The sequence below is a fragment of the Diadema antillarum genome, unplaced genomic scaffold (genome assembly GCF_040938485.1).
Source record: "Diadema antillarum isolate AM-2024a unplaced genomic scaffold, OU_Dant_1.0 seq00001849_RagTag, whole genome shotgun sequence".
Taxonomy (NCBI): domain Eukaryota; kingdom Metazoa; phylum Echinodermata; class Echinoidea; order Diadematoida; family Diadematidae; genus Diadema; species Diadema antillarum.
This window is the reverse complement of record NW_027272521.1, coordinates 558,124-569,214: the sequence shown is the minus strand read 5'-3', so window position 1 is coordinate 569,214 and position 11,091 is coordinate 558,124. Positions and strand designations below refer to the sequence as shown.

General features: G+C 42.5%; 2 protein-coding genes across 2 annotated transcripts; both read left to right on the top strand.

Moving 5' to 3' along the window:
- The first annotated feature begins 5,645 nt into the window (after nucleotides 1-5,645).
- On the top strand, nucleotides 5,646-8,045 carry LOC139712742 (uncharacterized). Its single transcript, XM_071624537.1, has one exon. The coding sequence runs from the start codon at nucleotides 5,646-5,648 to the stop codon at nucleotides 8,043-8,045; it is 2,400 nt and encodes a 799-aa protein (XP_071480638.1).
- Nucleotides 8,046-8,237: 192 nt separating this feature from the next.
- LOC139712740 (uncharacterized) lies at nucleotides 8,238-8,948 on the top strand. Its single transcript, XM_071624536.1, has one exon. It carries the CDS (start codon nucleotides 8,238-8,240, stop codon nucleotides 8,946-8,948), a length of 711 nt encoding a protein of 236 aa, XP_071480637.1.
- Nucleotides 8,949-11,091: the final 2,143 nt, after the last annotated feature.

Here is an 11,091-nt window from a genome sequence, read left to right as displayed (position 1 = left end):
CGACTCGCAGGGAGGTACCCAAATTTATCCCTATACCCTCACGGCCCGGTACAAAACATAATCATACGCACGTGAATACAGCTGTTTGAAGCGAAAAAAACTCTATAACGTCCTTTTTGTTTCATTTATCCATTAAAATTCAGTGAAAGTTATAGAAGAATTATTGTTTCACAATATCTATAAGGTAAAAATAGTTCACATACGAGGGCAACCACGTGGAGGGTACCCAAAGTTACCCCTTCCGAAGGCAGTCTAAGACATGCAATGATCATGTACCGACGCAAATACATAATTATGTTCTAAAAGTACATGCCTTTCAACAGTCCTTCTGGTCCTCTAGCAAAGAAACTTTTATTTAATGAAATTCAATGAGGTTAACAGAAGATATATTGCTCTGCAATTTTGACTTACACTGGCATAGTTAAAGTGGTGACCATTCGAAGGGAGCCTCCTATATGGGAAGTGCCCACATTAATTGCCTCTATACATGACCTTATAACGCAAATACCAACGCAATTACAGTCGTTCAAAAAGTGCATGTCTCAAAAAGTTTTATGACTATCACTTGAGTTTTATGACTATGTATAAATATTTATAAGGTGCTATACAATCATTGTACATTCTTTTCATCCTACATAGTTTTACGCACCTCATTTTCTGTTCCAAAAAAAGTGATGTCTATTGTCGAAAAATGAAATAAAAATTGAATTGAATAATTTATTGTATTGAATTTAATTCCTGCCGTATCAAGACACTTTTATTTCTATAAAAATTGCCGGGGTAAAGATAAAATAACAACATTGATCTACAATATCTATACAGTACAAAGGGTTCACTTGCAGAGACCACCTTGTGGGAGGTGCTCAAAGTAACCCCGTGCATCCTAAAGGCAGTGAAAAACGTGGTACAATATTCAACCGCGAAAAATGTTCCATGGGTACATGCCTCTGAAAAGTTCTTCCGCCTGTATAGCACATACGCTTTTATTTTCGTTAAAATGCAATTAAGGTAATAGGGGACGTTGCTGTACAATATCTATTTTGTCAAAAAGGTGGACATTCAAACGCAAGCCCTTGGGAAGTGCCCAGATACTCCTACCCTGACCGTCGTGGTCCCAAAACAGGTTAACAAAACATGCATTATGCCAAATCAAACTCAGTTGAACATGCATATAGAAAGTCGTTTTGCCGGGTGGTAAATAAGACACTTTACTTTTCATGATTTTTGAATGGTAGAGACACTGCTTTACAATAATCATATAGTCAAAGGGATGCACATTCAAAGGCAACAGAGTGGGATGTGTTAAAAGTCATTTAACCCCCAGGGCAATATAGGAAACATGCACTACCACATAGCACGAATATGTTCCAATATACCATGCCTTCATATAGTCGTTACGGTTGTACAGCAATTGCCCTTTTGTTTTCAAGAAATGCAATTTAATTACAAGAAGAAAAATTGCTCTACATTAACTATTATTGTCAAAAGGGTGAACAATTATCCAAAGCAATCCCTTAAGAAGTGTTCCAACATTGCACCTCCGCTCAAGCCTCGTAATTACAACGCAAGGATACTATGAACGCAAATACCGACGTTCTTTCGTGCATGAAGTAGTTCCGGCAATACTGTTACAGTTACACACTTTTATGTCAGTGACTGTCGTGGAAATGATAGAAAAAGCATTGCTTCACAATATCTATGCAGTGAGAGGATGCACATTAAATGTCAATCCTGTGGGATGTGCCCCAAAGTACACCACCCTCGTGGCAATATAGAAAACATTGAATATCATTAACGCGAATACTATGTGTACCAAACGTACATGTTTTCAAATTTCGATCGCGCCGTACATTAAGGGCACTTTTGTTTTCAAAAATATGTTTTAGTTAATAGAGGAGACATCGCTCTACAATATCCATATTGTTAAAAGGGTGAACATCAAAAGACAATCCCTTGGGAATGGTCCAAAGTTACATCTACGCTCATGCCCCCTTAAGACAAAACACAGATATTAGCAACGCAAACACCATTGTTCTATAAAGCATGTATGGTTTTAAAAGTAGTCCCGGCAATACAGCAAATGCACTTTTTATCAATGAAAATTCATGGAAATGATAGAAGAGGCTTAACTTTACAAGATCCATAGAGAGAAGAGGATGCACATTAGACGACAACCCTGTGGATGTGTCAAATAATATTCCACCATCACGGCAATATAGAAAACTTATTGTCATAACAACGGGAATATATATATGTTCCAAACGTACATGTTTCTAAAATTCCATCGTGCCGTATATCGAAGGCACTTTTGTTTCCAAGAAATGCAACTAATTAATAGAGAAGACATTACTCTACAATAACTTTATTGTCAAGAGGATGAACATTCAAAAGTAATCCATTGGGAAGTGTCCAAATTTACACCTACGCTCACGTCCCCTTAGTGCAAAACACAGATATTAGCAACGCGTATACTGTTGTTCTAGCGTGAATGGTTGTAAAAGTAGTCCCGGCAATACAGCAAATACAATTTTCATCGATGACAAGTAATGGAAATGATAGAAGAGACTTAACTTTACAAGATCTATACAGTGAAGAGGGTGCGCATTAAACGGCAACCCTGTGGGATGTGCCAAAAAACAACCCACCCTCACAGCAATATAGAAAACATATAATATCATAATAATGCGAATAATATGTTCCAAACGTACATGTTTTCGAAATTCGAAATGCCTTATAGCAAAGGCACTTTTGTTTCCAAAAAATGCAACTAATAAATAGGGGAAAAATTGCTCTACAATAACTACATTGTCAAAGAGGTGAACAATCAAAGGTAATCTCTGGGGAGGTGTCTAAATGCACGCCTACGCACACCCCTTTATTACGAAATACAGATATTAGCAACCCAAATACATTTGTTCTAGCGTGAGCGGTTTTAAAAGTAGGTCCGGCAATGCAGAAAATACACTCTTATATAAATGAAAAGTCACGAAAATGATAGAAGAAGATTTGCTTTATAAGATGTACGCAATAAAGAGGGTGCTTATTGAAGGGCAATCCTGTGGCGTGTGCCCCCAAAGTGCCCTTTATTCACTTGGCAATATAGAAAACATATAATATCATATAGCGCAAATATATATGTTCCAAACGTACATGCTATCAAAATTCGATCGTGCCTTATAGCAAGGGTACTTTTGTTTCCAAGAAATGCAATGTAATCAATGCAGGATACATTGCTTTACAATACTTACATAGTAAAAAGGGGTGCACATTAAAAGCGGCCCCTTGTGAGGCGCCCTAAGTTACCCCCTCAACCCCGCGTCCCCATATGCAAAACGCGCGTTATGCCAACGTGAGTACTGTTGTTATGAATGTACTCTTACAGCTACCGCTAATTTGCATTTTATGTAAATTATTTTTGTATGACCAATTCGAAAAGGTATCCATCGTGTTCATTGACCTACAAAATATAAGTTTACACATTTAAATCTTTAAAATTGGATAACGGGAAGCTAAGATCTGTCAATTTTCTCTCATTACAGGTGCTAATTTGCATATTATGCAAATTTTACTATTTTGCCCCACTGGATTTTTTGGGACTTTTAGTATGGTGTTCAGGAGGCCTCAACGACTTGCACTGCAGTGAAATTCCTACTGTTGCAATTAGTGGTGGGTTACCCCCTAAAAAGCGCTAGATTGACTGGACTAAAGCGCCAAAAGAAGTCGATAGCGTAGGTCTCTATAGGAAATTTGCGCCGCGCGCCCGCGTACGCATTTGACTAAAACACGGGGACCATGCACCTTTAAGAATAGCAAACGGCAAGCATCGTGATAGGCGCGCTTGTCAGTCATTGCGCGCACATGTACTTTGATGCGCGAAATGAGCGTGAGAAAGGGGACATGCCGCGCACTCGTGTATTTGACCCTACGTCATAGTAATGTACGATTGTCATTGGTTAGTTCCTTATGATACGACATATACGCCTTATCGACCACTTAGAGGAAGGTGTTTCATTGAGCAAAGACGGAAAATGAAATTTTTTGTTGACTTTAAAGACACCATATGTGTGTGCAGTTAGAGATACCTTACCATTGAAGTGAGCAGCTGAAAGTACGGTAGAGAGCTAACACGTTTTTGCAGCTTCGGTTTGATCCGCAGATACAAGAGTTTGACTTGTGGTCCTGAATTATGCATTAGAGAGGGCTACACCGAGCTTACAGTTACTGATGCATTCCGTCATAGAAATTGAATAAGATGTGCAAGCAACGCCAGTCGGGCTTATGTAGACTGGATATGCACTTATACAATACATGCGGAGTGTATTAGACCGAATTCTTTGGAGCTACCGTGATCCATACATTCAATTTCTTCAGCTCTCCTGGGGTCTGGTGTTCCAGAGGATACAAGATGGCGGACGACGCTGAGAGTTTGAAGCACCGACGCAGAGGAGCCTAGGCTAAATTCACACGTCTTGGCAATGCTTTGGACTTCATGATGTCAGAGAACCGTCCTGTTTGTGAAGTTTAAGAGGCTTTAAGGAGTTACAGCGAAGCCTACGCAAGTCTTCAGTCACAGCATGAGGCTTACACGCAGATGATAGAGGATGATGCAGAGTTCGAAGCCGAAGAGAAATGGATGGAGGATTGTCAGAAGGCATTTCTCAAGCTTCAGATTAAGGAGAAGGATTACTGTCAGAAAGAAGCAGAGCATGTTACCACACAAGTCAATGAGGGTAACAATGTTAGAGAGACATCGCATGCTGCAAGCAATGATGTTCATGAGGGTCCATCCCCTGAGGGACCGGCGACAGTAACCTCACGTTTCAAGCTGGAGAAACCAAAGCTGCCCAGGTTTTCAGGAGACATAAGAGAGTATATGATCTTTAAGGCAGATTGTAAGCATGTTGTGCATAATCAGTACAGTGGAAGAGATGCATTGATAGTTCTACGGTCATGCTTGACTGGAAAAGCCCTGCAGCACATAAGAGGTATTGGTCAAGATTATGAGGCAGCTTGGAGCCAATTAGATCTCATCTATGGAGACCCACGCATGGTGGCTGATGCAATCCTCAACGACATCTCCAGATTCAAGCCACTGAAAAGCTTTGAGGATGAGAGGTTTTGCGACTTCGTGAACTTGGTTCGAAGAAACTACAACACACTGAATGAGGTAGGGCGCGATAATGACAGAACAACACTCATATGTTAGCTGTAATAGAGAGGAAGCTAAACGAGGATGATAGAAGGCTGTGGTTTCGGAGACAAGATGAGGAAACATCGCAGACCCTAGAGTCCCTCTTGAAGTGGATGGAGAGTGAAATGAGAGCTAGGCTACTCAGTTGACGAGAGCCTCGCAACCACACTCCTATCAGGTACCATATTCGAGAACTGAATCGCATCGGCATTCGTTCTTCCCAAGAACTGAAAGGAACTGGAAATCCCTGTCGTCAGAAATTGTTTCAGCGCCATCTGTGGGATCATTTCGAAACCGTCTAACGGTTGATCACAGTGGCTAGTTATTTTCGTCAAATTTTCTATGTGCTTGTAAATATCTGTAAATTGTATTATAATGTAAATAGCACCAGTCTGCAAGAATCTTCAGTCTATTGAAGGAGGCAGACATAATCAGAAGAAGGAGAAGAAGAAGGATGCGTTCCGCTGCACCAGTGAGGAATGAAACAAGGCCGAGGATGCCAGTGAGCCAGGTATCGGCTTCAATTCCTGCCAAGGTTTCAGAGTTTCGATGTTGGATGTGCAAAACCAAGGATGGGCACTGGACTGATCAGTGCAGAGAATTCATATCCAAGCCACAACAAGAACGTCTGAGGTTAGTAAAGGAAAATCATGCCTGCTTCAGTTGTCTCAAACGAGCAGGTAGAGAGCACCGCATGAGCACGTGCAAAAAGAGGAGGTTATGCACTGAGAGTTGCAAGGGGCAGCCATGTAAATTCTACCACCATCCACTTCTTCACCCAGATCAAGAGACGAACCAAGTCGGTATCGCCACAGTTGGAAGTAAAGAGGCGATTCTTTCTATCCTCAAGGCTGAATTCATCAAGTCAAAGACAGAAAGCAGAGTGGGAAATGTGCTTTTGAATTCCGGAGCACAGATCAGTATGATCAGGCAAGGATTTGCTGATGAATTGGATCTGAAAGGAACCAAAACCACCATCACAATCACCAAGGTGGGAGGAGAAACCGAACAGCTACGTACAAAGTTGTACAAGGTTCCTGTATGTGCTATTGCTGGCAAGAGGGTGAGCACCATATCTGCTGTAGGACTGCCCAGTATCACTGAGGAGATACAGGACATTGATGTTTGTTCTATAGCTGAGAAGGTAAACTTGAGTGCAAACGATGTCAACAGAGGTAGTGGTGAAGTGGATCTGCTCATTGGGATCGACCATGCAAAGATGCACTCAGGAGAAACTTGTCAGAGCGGTAACGTGGTAGTACGGAGGTCCCCTATTGGGTGGGTTGTGTTTGGAGGATCAGGAGTGAATCAGCAAAACCCACGCAGAATTCTACATGTTCAGATATCTCCACCAGTCGATTTGTCAGATTTCAGAGTACAACTTAATCTACAGCTCTTGCAAAAAGGTGGGAAACCAATGGAGAGTTCCATACCCATGGAAAAAGGACCCCGTGATTTGCCAGATAACAGAGTACAAGCAGAGAGGATGCTCGAGTCTATAGAGAGAAAGCTGGCAAAAGATCCAGAGTACGCTGATGTCTACAACCAGCAGATGACAGACATGGAAAAGATGGGATTTTCGAGAAAGCTAACAGAAGAGGAGATGTCTGCTCATAGAGGTCCTGTGCAGTATGTGTCCCATCATGCTGTCATACGTCCAGAGAAACGAAGCACTCCAGTGAGGATTGTGTTCAACGCATCAGCGAACTACCAAGGCCATTGCTTGAACGACTACTGGTTGAAAGGACCCAATTTGTTGAATGATCTGTTTGGGGTCTTGCTTCGATTTCGAGAGCATAAAGTAGCAATCTGTGGTGACATTTCTAAAATGTACCACAGGGTGCTCATGACGGAAGAGGATCAGTATGTTCATCGATACCTCTGGAGAGATATGCAAACTACCAGGAAGCCTGACGTGTATGTGAAGCAAGTGGTCACATTCGGAGATAAGCCGGCAGCAGCAATAGCTCAGGTGGCACTGAGGAGAACTGCAGAAGAAGGAAAGTCAAAGCATCCGGAAGCGGCTATGGTTCTTGAGCGTGACACTTACATGGATGATGTTTGCACGTCAGTCAAATCGTCGGAAGAGGCAAAGGAGTTAACCAAGAACATTGATGCAGTTCTAGCTGAGGGTGGTTTCAAGGTTGAAGGCTGGCTTTCTAACATCCCAATGAAAGGCGATGAAACTAAATCAGATGAGATGAATGTCCTTGAAGCGTTGACGGAGGAGAAGGTGTTGGGCGCTGTATGGAAGCATGAGACAGATGAGTTTTCATACCAAGTGAAGTCAACTCTACTCCAGAGTGAAGCTGAGAGAGATGACTCATGCAAATGGACTAAGAGGCAAATCTTAAGTCAAGTTGCCAGAATATTTGATCCGATTGGTTTTGCCTCTGCTTTCTTGGTGCGAGCCAAGACAGGTATGCAGTGTCTTTGGCAATTTGGATTAGACTGGGATGAGGAGCTGCCACCTAGAGAAAATGCTGAGTGGGTCAAGCTATTCAGAGAAATGAAGGAGCTCAATGAAGTGACGTTCCCAAGATGTCTTACCCCACCAGAGGCAATGGGTTTGCCAAAGCTGTGTATCTTCAGTGATGCTTCGGAGGATGCTTTTGGCGCATGCGCATACCTTCGATGGCAGATAAATGACAGCGACCAGTATGATGTCAGATTTGTGGCTGCCAAATCAAGAGTAGCACCGTTGAAAAAGTTGACATTGCCCAGACTTGAACTTCAAGCGGCAGTGATGGCCACTAGACTGGATGAAGCTATCAGAGAGGAGACGACACTGGAAATGCAGGATACAGTTTTCATGACTGATAGCATGATAGTCTTGGGATGGATTAGAAGCTAAGCAAGAGCTTATAAGCCATTTGTGTCATCCAGAGTAGGAGAGATACAGAGCAAGTCCAATCCGCAACAATGGAAACATGTAAATGGCAAGGAAAATCCTGCAGATGATGTATCCAGAGGGGTGCCAGTGTCAAAGTTGCTTGAAAGGTGGAGAGATGGGCCTAGATTCCTTCAACTGACTGAGGAAGAGTGGATGTGCAGAGAAATCACATCACCAAATGCAGAAGAGAACAAAGAGAGGCGTAAAGCAGAACAGGTAATGAATGCAGTTGTAACTCCAGATTGCTTTGACTGTGAGAGGTACTCGAGCTGGAGGAAGTTAATAAGGGTCACTACATACGTCAAGAGATTTCTTCACAATGCAAAGGCCAGGTGTAAAACAGGCAGTGACGCAGCAGAAGGTGGAAGGAAAGGACCTCTCAATCCAGCAGAATTAGAGTCTGCTGCGCGGTTCTGGATCAGAGAGGTACAAAAGCCACTGCATGCCAAGATGAAACGAGGAGAGTTCAAAACGCTGAGCCCGTATGTCGATGACGGCATCATCTATGTCGGTGGCAGAGCAGGAAGGATCTTTGAGTCTTACGACAACAGGCATCCTGTGCTGTTACCAGGTCAGCATAGGGTATCGAAGCTCATCACACGACAAATTCATGAGATTGGCCATGATGGGGTGGCGACTACTGCGGCTAAAGTGAGACACAAGTACTGGATAACCGGAGTGACCAAGCTTGCCAAGTCGATAAAGCACAGCTGTGTCACATGCAGAAAGATGGAGTGCAAGTTGGAGTCTCAACTGATGGCCGATTTGCCAGAGCTACGCACAGCACCGTTCACACCGCCTTTTCATTACACGGCTTGTGATAATTTCGGACGTACAACGTTATGGTCGGGAGAAATAACGTAGCAAAGCGATACGGAGTGATTTTCACATGTCTCAATACGCGAGCTGTACATCTAGATGTAGCTGTCGATAGGGTTCTAGGAACACTACCCCCTGGAAAACCAACCTCCGGATAACTACCACCCGGATAATTACCCCCCAGGACAATTCCCCCCTAGGGCAACTACCCCCCGGACAACTACCCTACAAGGGCAATTACCCTCCAGGGTAATTACCCCCTAGGACAACTACCCCCCGGACAACTACCCTCCTAGGGCAATCACCCCCAGGGCAATTACCCCTTAGGAAAACTACCCCCTGGATAACTACCCCTCGGATAACTTACCCCTGGATAACTACCCCCGCGAATAACTACCCCCTGGATAACTACCCCCCCCCCCCCGGAGAACTACCCCCTGGGTAACTACCCCCAGGAGAACTACCCCGTGGGTAACTACCCCCAGGATAACTACCCCCCGGATAACTACCCCTCGGATAACTACCCCCCGGATAATTACCCCCGGATAATTACCCCCCGGATAATTACCCTCCGGATAACTACCCCCCCCCCCCGATAATTACCACCAGGATAATTATCCCCAGGTTAATTACCCCCTCCTCCGATAACTAGACCCCAGATAACTTCCATCCGATAACTACCCCCTCCGATAACTCCCTATGGATGATTACCCCGGATAAGTAGGCCTACAACTCCCCCTCCCCTATAACTATCAAGAGGAAAATTACCCCCCAGGACAGTGCACCACGTCAATTACCCCCTGGGTAACTACCTCCCGGGTCATTGCCCCCCCACCCCCCCCCCCCCGACTCTTACTTTTGTTAAAAAGGATATCATTAATACAGGAAAACGAAGTTCTTTGTATTATTTGCCAGAATCACGGAGATGCCATACTGATACATTCATCTTATGAAAACAACATCTTAAGGATTTACGATTTGTATCGTTTGCATTTAGGACGATTTATGTACAAGCTTAATTTCTCCCTCTGTATTTTGACTCTATGTTAATAAAACACGAAGCTGTCCCTTCATATCCTACCCGGTAATCCAGTAAATGTCAATGCCTTTAACCAAAACTATTTTCGCTAAATCTGTATTTTCTTTGACTGTTCCGAAATTTCGGATTTCTCTTTATAGTATAGTATAAATGAAGTTTTAAGTTTGAATGCCTTTACCATTGAATTAAAGACATTTTGAAGAAATGTTACACTTCAGAATGAGTTATACTTTTTGCAATATTTTTTTAACCACAATCGTCTATCGTTTACCACAACTCCATGTAACACTTCTTTATTTTGAAGAGCTTATATCTCATGCCTCACGTGCCGTGGTTTTGACCCATCATCTTCCTCTTCCCTCTCGCTTTTCTCTGTCCACCGTGAAGGTAGTCTATTCCTGTCATTCATTACTCACCTTTCCTCTTTCTCTCATTACAAGGGATTTATCTCGTGTGTGTTCATGTGCAATGCACTCCCGTTAAAACGAAATGCTCAGGACCGGCAGTTTTTTGTTTTGTTTTTTTTTTTTTCGTTTTAACGAAATTTCGTTATAACCGAACAAATATGATATGCAATGTATAACGAAAAGAAGGAAACCACGCATAAAAATTATATTTGTTGAATCCTCATCATACGCTGGAAAGCTATGTGAGATGGGAGAATACCTTTTTAATTTCGTTTAAATATTACATTTTAAAAAGAGCATAAAGTTGTTTGTGTTGTCACACATGTGTAGAAAATGACGGTGTAGGATTTGGTTACAGTTCGCTATCCCAAAGGTTCTTTTCTTACTAAAGTACGTTACTCCGAAGGCTCCTTATTCCGAAGTTTCGCCATTCCCGGAATTCCGATGGTTTGTTTATCTGAAGGTTCGCATTTCTGAAGAATTATTATTCCGAAAGTTCATAATTTAGATCAAAATAATATATTGTTCATTTTCCGAAGGTTCGTTGATCTGAAAATGAAATGAGGTCACCTCCTTGGTATGATCACCGCAGAGCATTACCTCCCTTGACAATTACTCCTTATTAAAATTAGGCTCCAAACAGTCACCCCTCTTACAATAACTCTCCCCCAGAAAATTACGTCTCTCATTGTTATTTTCGAACAACGTTTGCTATTTGAATTGAAAAAAAAAAACACATTTT